This window comes from Arachis duranensis, chromosome 10, assembly GCF_000817695.3.
Source record: "Arachis duranensis cultivar V14167 chromosome 10, aradu.V14167.gnm2.J7QH, whole genome shotgun sequence".
Taxonomy (NCBI): domain Eukaryota; kingdom Viridiplantae; phylum Streptophyta; class Magnoliopsida; order Fabales; family Fabaceae; genus Arachis; species Arachis duranensis.
The window spans coordinates 3,571,740-3,585,775 of NC_029781.3; the positions used below are offsets into that span (position 1 = coordinate 3,571,740).

The 14,036-nt window shown below is 34.1% G+C and overlaps 3 protein-coding genes across 4 annotated transcripts; 1 reads left to right on the forward strand and 2 right to left on the reverse strand.

Moving 5' to 3' along the window:
- Positions 1-321: 321 nt before the first annotated feature.
- On the forward strand, positions 322-1,921 carry LOC107468736 (vacuolar protein sorting-associated protein 28 homolog 1). Its single transcript, XM_021132550.2, has 2 exons — positions 322-412; positions 900-1,921. Exon 2 carries the CDS (start codon positions 1,058-1,060, stop codon positions 1,685-1,687), a length of 630 nt encoding a protein of 209 aa, XP_020988209.1. The 5' UTR covers positions 322-412; positions 900-1,057; the 3' UTR covers positions 1,688-1,921.
- Positions 1,922-3,004: 1,083 nt separating this feature from the next.
- On the reverse strand, positions 3,005-3,925 carry LOC107468474 (syntaxin-125-like). Its single transcript, XM_016087780.3, has one exon. It carries the CDS (start codon positions 3,923-3,925, stop codon positions 3,005-3,007), a length of 921 nt encoding a protein of 306 aa, XP_015943266.1.
- Positions 3,926-6,377: 2,452 nt separating this feature from the next.
- On the reverse strand, positions 6,378-12,981 carry LOC107468636 (B3 domain-containing protein Os07g0563300). 2 transcript variants are annotated; one of them, XM_016087956.3, is made up of 14 exons: positions 12,657-12,981; positions 11,213-11,294; positions 10,985-11,083; positions 10,479-10,806; positions 10,017-10,365; positions 9,807-9,903; positions 9,513-9,687; positions 9,288-9,367; positions 8,857-8,904; positions 8,499-8,762; positions 8,088-8,137; positions 7,718-7,831; positions 7,525-7,595; positions 6,378-7,411 (listed from the first exon to the last, which is right to left on the reverse strand). In XM_016087956.3, the coding sequence occupies exons 1-14, from the start codon at positions 12,794-12,796 to the stop codon at positions 6,651-6,653; spliced, it is 2,658 nt and encodes an 885-aa protein (XP_015943442.1). In that variant the 5' UTR covers positions 12,797-12,981; the 3' UTR covers positions 6,378-6,650. The 2 variants fall into 2 exon arrangements, with proteins under 2 accessions (XP_015943442.1, XP_052111372.1); XM_052255412.1 differs by lacking the exon at positions 12,657-12,981 and adding an exon at positions 11,562-12,609.
- Positions 12,982-14,036: the final 1,055 nt, after the last annotated feature.

The following is a 14,036-nucleotide window of genomic DNA, read 5'->3' on the forward strand; positions in this document are numbered from 1 at the left end:
TACCGAGTCCATTTTAGTTTTGTTTTTGTGACTCTTAGACGAAAAAAAAAATATTTGAGTTGGTTAGCTAGCGGAGTTGATTTTAAAAACAAAGAAAAGGGAAAAAAGAATGGAGCGGGTCGTCACAGGTAACGTAACAGTAAACGTTAAAAATAGAAAGAGAAATGAGAAAAAGAGAAAAGAGAGAGAGAGGCTTTTTCAACTGCTACACGTCGATGCCGTAAGCAGCAATAATATTATGTGACACCCCACACGCAACCCCACTACACCCTACCCTACCTGATTAATTGCCCATCCCATCTCTCAACTCCTCTATCTGCTTTCTTCTTCTTCTTCTTCTTCTTGAGCTACCATCACTCTCTTCTATTCAAAAACGCGCTTTCTCTTATTCCTTATTTTTTCTTCTACCCTTGTAAGCCTCTCCCTCCTCCTCCTCTCTCTTTCTCTCCTCAAATTTATAGGGTTCTGTAATGTAAATATTTTCCCAATTTTGTAAAAAGTTCTTATTTTTGATATGGGATTTTCTTCTTCCCGTTTTTATTTGCCTTCTTTTCACATCAACGATCATGTCGTTACTCCTCCCAAGATTCTTTCAACAAAATCTCTCCAATCCACAATTCAAAGTCTTATTTTTCTTGCTAACCCTTTCGCTTCTTATTCCACGTCAAGAACAAAATTGACGAAGCCTAGAATGGCCCATCCTGTTTTCTCGACTGTTTCTTGTTGCTTTTGCTTTATTTTAAGAGAAAGTTGGCATTTTTAGACAGTTTTCCCATATTGCTCTTTTTTTTTCCCCTCTTGTTCTTCTTTTGATGAAAGATCCATTTCCCTTGTGCTTTTGAGTTTTGATCTTTTACAACTTACCTAACTCTTTTATTTTACTGCTTTTACTTGTTCAGTTAAAGAAGGACCCTTCTCTTTGCGCGTGTCCCGTCCTCTTCTCCAATCCTCCACCCTCACAAGAGTGTAAAAAGCACACACCAACCTTTGTATTCACCATATATAAATATAAGTATATATAGATAGATATAGATATATAGAGAGAGACCCTTCAGTTATGGAGGTTAAGCTATGGAATGACAAGTGCGAGAGGGAAATGTATGATAACTTTGCTGAGCTTTATGCCATTGTTAAGGCCACTGAGAGGCTTGAAAAGGCTTATGTTAGAGACATAATCACACCAGAGGATTATGAATTGGATTGCCAGAAACTCATAGCACATTTCAAAACCTTAGCTTCCACTCTTAGAGGCATTGTTCCAAGCATTGAGCACTTTGAACAAACTTACAACATGGATTGCCCTGCAGCAATTAACCGCCTTGTGGTATCTGGCGTGCCGGCTACGGTGGAGCACCGGGCGGCGGCTGCTGTTACTGCATCAACCTCTGCTGCCATTGTGGCTGAGTGTGTGCAGAATTTCATTACATCTATGGATTCATTGAAGCTCAATATGGTGGCTGTGGATCAGGTTCACCCTTTGCTCTCTGACCTTTATGGTTCACTCAATAAGCTTAGCATACTGCCGCATGATTTTGAGGGGAAGACAAAGATGAAGGAGTGGATTGGAAGGTTGTCAAAGATGGGTGCTGCTGATGAGTTGATAGAACAGCAGGCTAGGCAGCTTCACTTTGATCTTGAGTCTTCTTACAATTCCTTTATGGCTGCACTGCCTAATGCTGCTTCATGATTCACTCAATTCAGTTTGGGGGTTATGCTTTTGTGTTTTTAGATTAGATTTGTTTGTTTTCGGGTGATTTTTTTTTTCAAGTTTACTATTATTCTTGTTGTTGATTGGAGAGAAAAGGAAAGAAAAAAAAATTGGATATTTGGTTGACAACTTTGTATATTTTTTAGGCTGTATTTCATTACTTTTACAGATTGCTTATTATTGTTATGGTTCATCGAAGCTTTTTAATTTCAGTATGGAAGAGGTTCCCTTTTCCTTGGACTAAATACTTACAATAGTCTCTTAATTTTTATAAGCCAAATTGTTCTCTAAAATTTTTATTAAACAAATAGGTGTGCTAAACTATATCACTTTAGTCTCCGGTTCATTGGAAATTTAACAGTCTAAATTAACAAAGGTCAAATAAATTAAAGATGTAAAATGAAATAGAGATTAACTTGATTCAATAAATATTTAATAGATAATTTGATCCTAAACCTTAAAATTTGGGGAAGTAATTTAAAATTTTAGAGTTTAAACTACTACTCTTTTCTACATGTGTATTTCTTCGGTTTAAATTCCCTTGTACTTTTTGGCCAGGGTGAAATCTTACTTTATACTAGATTACTAGTGCTTATAATTATTCTCATTTTCTTTTCTTGGCATTATTACACTATTACTAGTACTAGGGTGAAATCTTACTCTGAACTAATTTCTAACAGGAAACATATATTGAAAGTTGAAGCTAATAATTTCATAATTTGCCATCATCTATTTTAAGTGTGGATGACTTGTGCAAATCACAAGATCTTCTAAGGTATGGGTTATGCAATGATGAGCCTTTATGTTTGGGAGAAAAACAATAAGACTATGTAAATAAAGTGGAGTGGATCTTGCTCTTCATAATTATAGTGATAGGAGTACTGTCCTACAAGCCAGGCTAATAAGTAATAACTGAGTTGCTACAAAAGTTACTGTTTTCCCTTTCTTCTATTACTAGCTCAGACTAATCCTTGGTTCTCTGCCGGAGAAATGATAAATTTGTCCGTTCTATGGAGAGAAAAAAATACCATCCAATTAAATCAATATTGCTGGCCCTCCAAACTCCAAAGACCAAGTCTTTTTGTGAAACATGAGACATGTTTTGTTGGTACTGGCACAGAACATTAAAAGGGCTGGTGCACGCCCTTAGAAGAAAATCCAGAGCGTATCCTATAGGGATTTTCCAAGTTGATTTCTAAGTGCAATCTTTCCATGAAGAACATGAGAATACTTGTGCATGAGATGCATGCATGCATGTGTTCTTAATGGCCATGATGATGATGATGGTCTGGTCCTTCACCTTCTTCTGAAATGTGGTAAAAGATTTAACAAGAGAGGAGCCAAGAGTAAAAGGATGAGGAGAATAGCAAGAATGATGGCATAGCAATACCACTTCCTAGAGTTGGTTTGATAATCTCTAGCTTCTTGAAGCTGAGAAACACCGCGAGTAACGAATGAGCTTGCATGCGCTACATGACTCTCTATGTTATTAAGCTGTTCCCCCTGAGACTCTACCAATGCTGCCATGTCCAAGAACACCTGATGCAACTCTATCAAATTCTTCTCAATTTCCTTTACAGCATCATGCCTTTCTTGAATTTCTGATATGGTGTCCATTATCTGACCCCTACCTTGTTCTCGAATCGCTTTCTGTACCAAATTTTCACTCTCTCCACTTGATATCAAATTCTCTATGGTCTCTTCATCTGCCTTCTCCCCTGTGATTGTGAAGTACCTGCGTTCAATGGTTTCCTTGTACTCATGTTGCATCTTTGCTCTCAAACCTTGAAAATCGTCCATCATGTCCTTTAGCTTCTTCCCTAATCCACTAACCACTGAAGTCCTGGTTCTGTCTGCAGAAGAACCAGGACCACAGCCAGGAACGTTTCGATTCGCTGCGTTGGAACGCTGTAGAGATTCAAGCTTGGTTTTGATGATCTTAACATGCTTGAGGACCTGCACAACATCTTTGTCCATCCGAGCTCGAAGATCCTTAACGGTTTTGGCATCATGAATGGTTTTGCTTTCTTCATTGGCTTCTTGCAATTTTCTGCAGAGGCTCTCAACCACTTTCATCTCATCTTTTACACCCTCCACTTCTTCAAAGAATTTCTCCAGATTTAGGCTTTCCCTTCCAGCCTCCACATCATCAACCTGCCTTTCCTCCTTCAGGTCAGTGCTGTATTTTCTGAAGGAACCTGAAAACAGGTCATTCATTTTTGCAACTTTGATTTGATCAACAATCACAAACACTTTTCTTTTATTCCATTCTTCTCAATGAAGTAACAAAAGGCTCATAAGAGCATGGCTGTCTTGATTTATGTGCTCTGGATTTGATCAATTTTACTAATGTTGAGGGAATTAGCAACAGAAGGCTGCAAGGTGAATAGTTTTTTGAATTAGAGGTGCATGGTTAATGCAAAACAAGGACCAACCATATTATGTTGATTCTAATTTGGAAGTAGGATATACCAAACGTTGCTCTTATATTAACATGTGGCATGCTGGTTTGGCATAGCATTCGATAACAAAATAGGTTTTTCTTTTTATTTTTTAATAACGAGGAATGTTAGGGTCAGTAATTTTGGTGTTTTGTAACTATAAATTGACTATCAATATTGTTTTTAATGGTGTGAGATTACATCTAATGTGAAAGATTACTCACTTTTGTTTTGATGGTTAAGTGCTGGCCAGAAAACAGAAAAATTATTGATCCCTAAACCTTTTCTTTAATAATTATTAACTAGTCCTTATTTAATTTTTATTATAATTTAATTTTTTATATATTATTTAATTATTAAATCTATCATCTATTTTATAAATTATTATTTTATTATTCATCTAGTATATTTATTAACAATTAGAAATAAAAATAACGAAATAAATTTTTCATTAATCGTGACTTTCATAAATATTTTGACAATGCAAATCAACCCTTTTTTTTTTCTTTAATTCGTTACATCTGTAAACCTAAAAAAATTGTATTGTTTGTAATTTAATCGATTCAAAATTTAATGAATTAAGAGATGTAACACAATCGATTGAATTGCATTATAGAATATAAATTTTTTTCTTGTTTAATGGATTGGCTGGTATCACGATCGATTGAATTTTATACGCTATTAAGGATATTTTCGTATTTAATCAATTGGTAATATAATCAATTGATTGAGAACTGCAATGTATATTAAGTCGTTATAACTTTTTTTGGTCACTTTTTATAAATTATTATTTTATTATTTATCTATCTTATCTTTAAAATTTTATCTTTAATTTTTTAAGTTTTTTTTATTTAGATACTATAATCTTATCTTTTTCAATACTAATATTAATAATTGATAAATAATAATCTATTGTCAATTTGTTTTTCAATTACCCAATCTCCTTGATTATCAATTTGTTTATCATTTATCCATCTTCTTGATATCTAATTTTTCTTCTTCGTCTATCTATCTCCTCAATATCCAATTTTTCAGATAATTCTATTCCAAAATTAATCGATGCAAAACATATTACTCTAAAGAATGGTAGGAAATTAGAATTTCAAGGATTAATCAATGCAAAACACATTACTCTAAAGACATCTAAAGAAAAAAAATAACATTAATATATGCAAACATATAAATAGAATGCAAACAAATAAAAAAATAAAAAAATATTTTTATAAACAAATTGATTATATAAAATAAAATATAATTGATGACAAGACATAACATTTGTATGACATGGTTGTTGAAAGAATAAATGAAAATGACATTACTTCAACGTAAAAATATAATTTTTTTAAAACTAATATGTATATATATGGTATCATACCAATCAATTGTATACGAAAATATCCTTAATCACGTACAAAATTCAATCGATTGAATAAGAAAATACTCTTGTTAACCTCTTTAAGTGTGTATAGGATAACTATGTCATTTGAGTTATAACTCATTGGCAAGAAAATATCCTTGTAATTTTGCGAAATTCAATCGATTGTATAACAATTATAATAGATTGAATTTGAAAACTCATGTTGCCGTGCCATATTCAATCGATTGCGTTGTACGTGCAATCGACTGAATTATTACGAAATACGATTTTACTTGCAATCAATTGAATTATCAAGAAACACGATTTTACTAGCATTTGTATATGTACGAATCAAAAAAAATCTCATTCATTCATATTACCAAAATATTTATGAAGATCACTATTTAATAAAAGATCTATTTTATTGTTATTTTTGTTTTTAATAGTTAATAAACATGATAGATGAATAATAAAATAATAATTTATAAAATAAAAAATAAATTAAATAATTAAATAATATATAAAAAGTAAATTATAATTAAAATTAAATAAAAATTATTTAACAATTATTAAAAATTTTTAAAAAAATATATTTTATTATTGAACTATTTAATAGTCCAAACTTCTGAGACGGTCAAAACCTATGCTTCTTGTTTTTACTCTCTAAAATTGAAGTCAGAGTTCAATAGATATTTCTTCATTCTATTCATATCTTTTTCTTCTTATTATCAGGGTTACTTAAAAAAAATCATTAGTATAAAAAATTTGATCTGATATATTTATTCACAGATGCTGTTTGCTTAAAAAAGATGTTCTTCCAATGAAGACAAAGCCAAGGTAGGCTTAAATTTCGCTTAAATTTCTACCAGAATTTCAGGCTAATAATAAATCGATAGAACAAATTAGGGTTAGTTACATTTTTTGCATTGTTGAATAAGGTGGAATTGGTGAGCTTTTCAAGAAACTAAATAGCTTCAACCCAAACCCCAATCAGCATTTCACTAAACAAACTGCTATGCCTATGATGATGTTTTCCGTCTATATTATCCAAATAGTTGTTCATCAAATTGCCCTTTTTTCCTACCCTTCATTATGTACACCTGAACAAGCATTAAGCCGAAGTGATAAATGTACACTATAATTTTCACAGATTCATAGGCAAAGCTTGTGCATGTTCCTTGCTACCATGACTACTACTGCCGAGAGCTACACCATTGCTAAGTTGATCTTCCCTGACTCCATCCGCAACCTGACGTGACTGACTTCCAGATGTATCTCCAATACCGCTGTTCAATGTCGGTTTGGTACACCTCTCAACAGCATTGTGGAGCGATTTCATCATGCCACCGGAATCTGAACCGGGAGATGACTCTTCTTCCCGTTCTGGCTGGATATTCAGGTCGATTTGGCCTTTAAAAGGTGAGGTAGATGATTTTACCTGGTTTGGATCTTCATCAGAAACCTCGTTGCCTTCCTTATTTTGATTTGGACTACTACTGTCAACAGGGTTACTACAAGGCAAGGAATCATCCTCAAGAAAAATTTCGGATGAATGTAATGGTTGAGAATGTGGTTGCTTTTGCTTTTTACGTGTAGTCTCTGCTTCCTTCTCAAATTGTTTCTTTTCACGTCGTAACATTAGAGTCCGAAATCGACGCTTCACCGTTAAGCAGACATTACATGTGCATGACTGCTTATGCTTGGGGCCCTTTCCACTGGGAGGTTGAATGCAAACAATACATGAGCAGCCCGGCCTATGACGCGGGTGTTTAGTAGTGGCCTGGGCAGACGTAGGGAGTGACTCACCCTCTCCCAAAATAGCTAAATTTGCGAGTGTGTCAAGTCCCTCCAAAGCTTCAGCATTATCAGATTCCTGCTTGGTAGCCTTCATTTTGTTGGAAGCACCTGCAATACAAATGCATATAACAACACACTAGTTTTCAGATTAGTTGAGATTACATCATAGCTACACTATGTTTACGACATTGATTCAAGTGAAGCATGCAAACAATTCAAACCTGAATTACAAGGTGGAAGCAAATTCTCAATCTCTTCTGTTGTCATCTCTTGAGCAGCCGAACATGAAGATCTAGCACCATGAATTCAACGAATAAAAAATATGCAAAAGATGATCTTAATGAAATGCATTCTTGTTCAATCCAAAAAGATTAAAGATAGCAGAAGTAATAGGAGAATGGATCACTATTGTACCTTTCTTGATCCCATGAATTATCTGAACATGTCCATTTTGATTGAAGAAGTGCACTTGCTGGCAATTTACGCCATTTGAGACAATCTTCGCACTGAGCCCACTGGACCTTTTCACTGCCAAAAATGAAGTTCATTACCAGCAATTAATTTACATGATTAGAGATTAAAACAAAATCACCCAAACTAAATGATACAAATATCAAATAAGGCATCTGTAACAAAACAGAGCATAAACATGCCACATTCTCAAAGATATGGTGTGGATTTTTCTAATATGTATCAAGTATCAACATTCAGTAAGTATGTAATTATTAAGAAAAAGACATGTAAAAGATCGACCAATATATCTAATTAAGGACATGTTATTTACCCCGTATTATCATCTGTGAAAATTGTAGGCTTTCCAAGCACCGGAGCATCCTGTAAAAGCATTGCCAGCAAAATAGCTTTCAGTCATGGTGCATAGTAGTTCCCAAATCTCTTTCAGAGAAATGAATCATCACGATGACAACAAACAATAACATAGACACTATAATTCAAGTCCACACTTGGAAGTACAAGTCTAACGGCTTCAATATTTTAAGCCAAAGATCTATTTCGGTTCACAGACTACAATTGGAAAGGAAGAGGAAGTTTGGGAATCTGAACATCTGGCACGCACGTGCAAATTGCTACTAGAATAAATAACTAGAGTGTGTAAAGAAGAAAATTAAAATGTCAAACAATGTGTTTGACTCTTAGTTCAATACCATTTCTAAAATAAAGCACAAAAATATGGTACCTCATATTCCTCAAATTCAAAACCTTCAATCACAACAATACTTGGGACATGGCTAGGAGGGGGACGGAGCAGGCCTTGAGCTTCTTGCCACGTAATCTTCAGCTCTATCATATCCTCACTTTCAATTTTTAGACGTTTACTTTTTGAACCCAAGATGTTGAGCTTTCTCTTTCTAGGCATTGAAGATTTGCTCCCCAATGCATCTTTTGCTATGTAGCCAGATTTATCAACTTTAGACCATGAACTAGGATCAGCCAACTCAACCTATAGATGAAAAATGTAACCAAGTGTGATGGAAAAAAAAAATAATGATTGCCATCATAATAAGCTAGAATGGAGATAGTTATAGAAAACTAACTTCACCAGGTGCAGAAAATCCATTTCCATTCTTATTTGTTTCATTGTCCTGCAAATAGAAAATTATGCAAACAACAGTTAATAAATCCAAAGTTTCAAATTACAGGAAGCATAACATACAAGATATGCAATAAATTCAGAAGTTATTGATCAAACTGATGAATTATACTATATTTATTGGAAAATGTCGACAACTAGAAGATTAGCCAAGGTAAACTCTGCTGATTTCAGACAATTGAAAATTTTTTACAAAACTGAAATAGAGAATAATGCTGATTCCTAAAATGTTAGCAAATTAGTTTCATGTGTTTACTTTGCTTTACAACCATCAAGCTACAGTTATACCTAATGAAGCAAAGTCTCTAACTATCACATGAACCTATAACTGCATAGTTGAGAAAATAATAATATGCAGGTGTTCAAGGAAAGTACCTGATCAGATGGCGTGGCATTTGAAGCCTTTCTAAATCCCATAACCAACCTCCCTTCTGGCTCCAATCGACTAAATGTTACTGAGAAAATCAATGAAGGTCAGCCACAAACACAGAAAGTCCTACATATAATGAATTATATAGCAAGATGGTGGGGATAAAACAAGGGGGCAAAGAACTAAGCATGTAAAACAAAAGGATTTTTCAGGGAGTGAAGAAGTGTTACCTGTGTCACCTGCTTGCAACTGCATTGACTGTATGCAAGGAGTGACACCCTCTAAAACATACATCCTGCTATTATTGTTTGGCCAGAAGCGAAATTGAAATATCCATTCCTTGCCTTTTGCATCAAGGATTTTAAGTGGCAATCCTTCAGGCTGAGAAATTGGTGGGAAGTAGGCCTGTTTCATTGAATTGAATGTAGTATTATAATATACATCACAGAATGTATCCTGGGCTTATATTCAATCCAAAAAAGACTTTCAAAACAACAGTTTGAAGAAAGATTCTCGAGGCCAACCTCGGCACACTTTTTTGGTAGCACTAAACGCCCAATTCTCCCAGCATCACTGGCACTCAAGGTTTTTTGGAACAAGGGAGTGATTACTGAATTAGAACTTCCACAAAGTTAAGATATTTACTTTCCTGTATGACTTTATCATAATTGTAAACTGGAGCATTACAAAAACTGATAAACTAACACAATGATCATATTAGACTTGAAGGATACTCTATAGATATTTGTTGTAGCTCTAGATCAGTACACCTGGGCCAGTACCGTGGCAATAACTGGTTTCTTCCTCGGGCATCTGCCCGAGGCCGTCCATTACGAACCAGAGCTTCACTTGACGAGTCAAGCGCTAATTGCATAAGACCACTGAAATGTTTTCCTGGGGGAGTTTGTATTTGTTGCGAATGACTTCCTGTCACTCCAATTTGACCATTTCTTTCATTTGCAGATGCATAAGGTATAGACATACCAAATGGTTGAGAAGATGAATCTTCCTTCAGAGATGGAGGCTGCTGGCACATATTTAAACCTGAACTTGGTTTGTCATCATTCCTTATTCCTGCAAGGTCTGTAAAAAACATACGTTATGTAGCCATCACTGTGTTATTAAGAGACTCTTCCATCCCATACACTTGACAATATAAAAGTAAAATGTTTGAAGAAAGATAGAGCATGCTTTACCATTCATAAACATCGTTTCCCGGGTACCAAGCTTTACACTCCAGTTAACAGATATTCCAGACAAATCGTCATTTTTCTTTTCCATGGTCGAGGCAGGTAACCTTTCAATGACATACCTTTTGTCAATGCTATTAGACAATTCAACTAGGGATGGCACATCTGGATGTAAGTCAGATGAAGAAACTGAGTTGAACAAACTCGGTGCTTGTTTCCATGGAACAGGACCTGATCCAGCTAATTGACTCCAATTTTTTCCAGACATGTCTCTAATTCTTTCTGGTAAACGATTTTGAAGGGAGAAAGATTGATGCCATGGCGAGTTAGATGGCTGAGATACAGATAACAAAATATAGATTTAGAGCCACCATGTCAAAAAATGCTGAACTTGAAAAGAAGTCTGATGATGAGATATATGAACTCATCATACCATAATAATAATAATACTAATAATAATAAGACAAAGAACGGAGGGGAGGAAGGAACAAATTATTGATAGTGAAACCTACCAAAACCATATGTTTGCGGGCACATGCAAGGCACTCAATTCCTCCAGGATCCAACAACATAAAGGCATGACTTGAAACAATACATCCACAATGAATCCGCTGCAAAGAAAGTTTAATCATCAGCTAAACCCAAATAATAAAATCTGGCCTTTGGGATCTATGTTCAATTATTCATATATGCAGCATAGTAACATTAGTTTATGTGACTACAACAAAGATTTCACTGACCTTCCTACAAGTCTCACAAGTCCTCCAACCAGATGCATTTGAGTGAAAGATTTCACAGAATCTCCCTTCTTCAAAAACAGAACTATGTATCATAGAAACAGCCAAAATTTAAAAACTGAAAGGCATATATGTATCAAATATGATAGTAAAATCAAAACATAACATATGATAAGCTATCAGCACAACTATTCAAATATGACCAGTTAAATTCTTGATCAAGAAATTCACTATTAAGTATAACCAGCATAGGAGTATTTATTTATTTTTTCTTTCTATCATAAGCAATAAGCAAAAACAATCGTTAATGCAATGTCTATTTAGCTACTTAATTATCACATGACCAAATCACCTTAACCAAGTTTCTGTCATCAATCCTCAATAAGTGCTACTCAACACTGCAACTTTCTCTTGGACACATCCATCCCTAAATCTTAGTTTCCCTTGTATCTACTTCAGCATTCTCAGGTTTGATATACTTATTGCTCTTGGTCTTTCCTTTCCCACATTCCCCACCATAGATCATTGCCGGTCTTAAAGCTATCCAATAGAATTTCCCTCTGAATATGATATTCACTAGATAAGAGGAATAGTGAACTCTTTGGATCACAACTTTTTGTATAAGATTTTTGTGGGGGAAAATATGGGGTTTGGGATAATCTAGAAATTTCAAGGGATCATGAAGTTTTAAAATAGTATATAAAACATTTGGCTCAGATAGAAGCACTAAGAAACTCACTACAATCTACTCGCACAGAAGTTGGTTGCATTTGGCATAACTATAGCCTACAGCTCAGTATTGATAGCTATGCAATCAAACAAATAGACTAAGCAAATTAGCTCAAACAAAACTTTAGTGCTTACTGCCTGAGATATTGACAAAAACAACTATGAATATATACACCACATAATTTCCGAAGCACTCAAACGGTCTCTACACTTAAAACATGATGAAATTTGAAAACTTTTACAGCATGATTTTAAGAAACAAAAGAGGTCCATAACCAGATGAAACAAAGAGAGGACCTGGAAGTTTAATCCAAAAGCATTATATTTTTGTCTCTTCTGTTCAAAAATAAACTCCCACTTCACAACAGAAACAGCAAAAGTAATGGAAATGTTCACCCCACGTCGGACGAAACACCCTTTAATACACCCAAAAAAACAAAAAACCAAAAAGCAGTAAACTTTATCCAAAATTACATAGCAATACCCAAACCCAGAAACCTCGGCTAATCCCAATTCTCGTATAGCAGCTACCACGTGTAACTTACTCCAAAGTCCCAATTTTTACGTATAAAAGAATGGAAAAGTGCTACTTAAGCTCCAAATATATATTTTTAGAAGAAAAAAAGTGTTTTTTATGGCATGAAAAGAAAAAAGAATAAAAATTTGAAAGAAGAAAGAATAGTGTAGAAGTGAAGCAAAGTGGGTTGAGAATAGAAACCCGCATCGATCGCAAAGCTCGGCTAGGTCTCCGGAACGGAGTGTCCAACCTCTCTTTGGTGGTTGGGACTTGAATTCTTTGCAGTCATAATTGAAGCAGAGCTTGGACGTTGACGAAGAAGCCGACGAAGCAGACGCCATTTGAGTTGAGAACTCAACCTGATCTGTTGCAATCACCAATAATCACCAAAGCCCAAAGCCCAGGGAAGAAGGGTTTTAGAGAGAGAGAGAGAGAATGCAGCTATGTTGTGTTCATAGCAGTAGAAACTGGGAAAGAAGAAAGAATTGTTTTTTTTTTTCTTTTTCTAATTATTGTTTTTTCAATTTTGAAGAGGTGAGAGAAAGTGAGTGAAATGGGTATTAAAAGTAGCAGTGATGTTATTCATTCATTCGGCGGCGTCGTTTTCTATATTTCAACACTTTTTCGTATCTCTCCTTCCAAACTTTGGAAAACACTTTCACACTCTCCATCAATTAAATTATCATCATGCCATACCTTTGGAAACAAATCAAAATTAAACACTTGCATTTACTGCTAAATCATCACACCCCCCACACTAATGCATTGTGCTGAGACTTATTTTACCAAAATAAAATCATTGACCTAACTAAACAAATTAGCAGAAATGTTTCGTAAAACTAAAAATCTTATCGGATATTTATATATGGAACAATATTACAAGACGGTGAAAATTTAGATGTAGTCGACTTCATATGAAATTGATAACTAAGAGCTGATAAATGATTTGACTGATTTAACTAAATTTTTATCTAATGGCTCTCAGCTATCAACTTCAACTTCACTGAAGTGGACTGCACCTGAGTTTCCACCATCTTGACTTTACATGAAGTTGATAACTGAGAGCTGATAAATAATTTAACTGATTTAACTTAATTTTTATTTAATGATTCTCAGCTATCAAGGTAGTTAATTAAAAATATAGTGTTGATCTACTAGATTAATAATATTAGATTGTTGGTTAAAAATACTGATTAATATAAACTAAAATTATTAACTTTTAAATCTTTTTCTTATATACTTATTATATTTTTTTGATATTTTTTAATTAAATAATCATCAAAATAATTAAATTCATGATAAACTAATAATCAAATTTGATGCATACGTAATATGATTTACAAATAAATTCTAATATCAACCATATCTCAGGTAAGTATCTTACATTAAAAGGTTAATAAATATCGATTTTAATAGTGATTTAAATCGATAGTATTAGTATGTATGATGTACTTATGTATTTAAGAAAATAATAAAAAACCCGATATTTTTAATAGAAAATTAACTAGTATTAATTTAATTTCAAGACAAATAAGATTTTACCACATATACATCAGGCACTTCATAGGTCAATAATACAAA

What these genes read in the sequence shown, in the direction of transcription:
- LOC107468736 (XM_021132550.2), top strand. Translation starts at nt 1,058, where the DNA reads ATGGAGGTTAAGCTATGGAATGACAAGTGCGAGAGGGAAATGTATGAT.
- LOC107468474 (XM_016087780.3), bottom strand. Translation starts at nt 3,925, where the DNA reads ATGAATGACCTGTTTTCAGGTTCCTTCAGAAAATACAGCACTGACCTG.
- LOC107468636 (XM_016087956.3), bottom strand. Translation starts at nt 12,796, where the DNA reads ATGGCGTCTGCTTCGTCGGCTTCTTCGTCAACGTCCAAGCTCTGCTTC. An exon ending in CCCGCAAACATATGGTTTTG is followed by an intron (nt 10,807 to 10,984) that starts GTAGGTTTCACT and finishes TCTGTATCTCAG; the next exon opens with CCATCTAACTCGCCATGGCA. An exon ending in GCTTCCACCTTGTAATTCAG is followed by an intron (nt 7,412 to 7,524) that starts GTTTGAATTGTT and finishes TTTGTATTGCAG; the next exon opens with GTGCTTCCAACAAAATGAAG.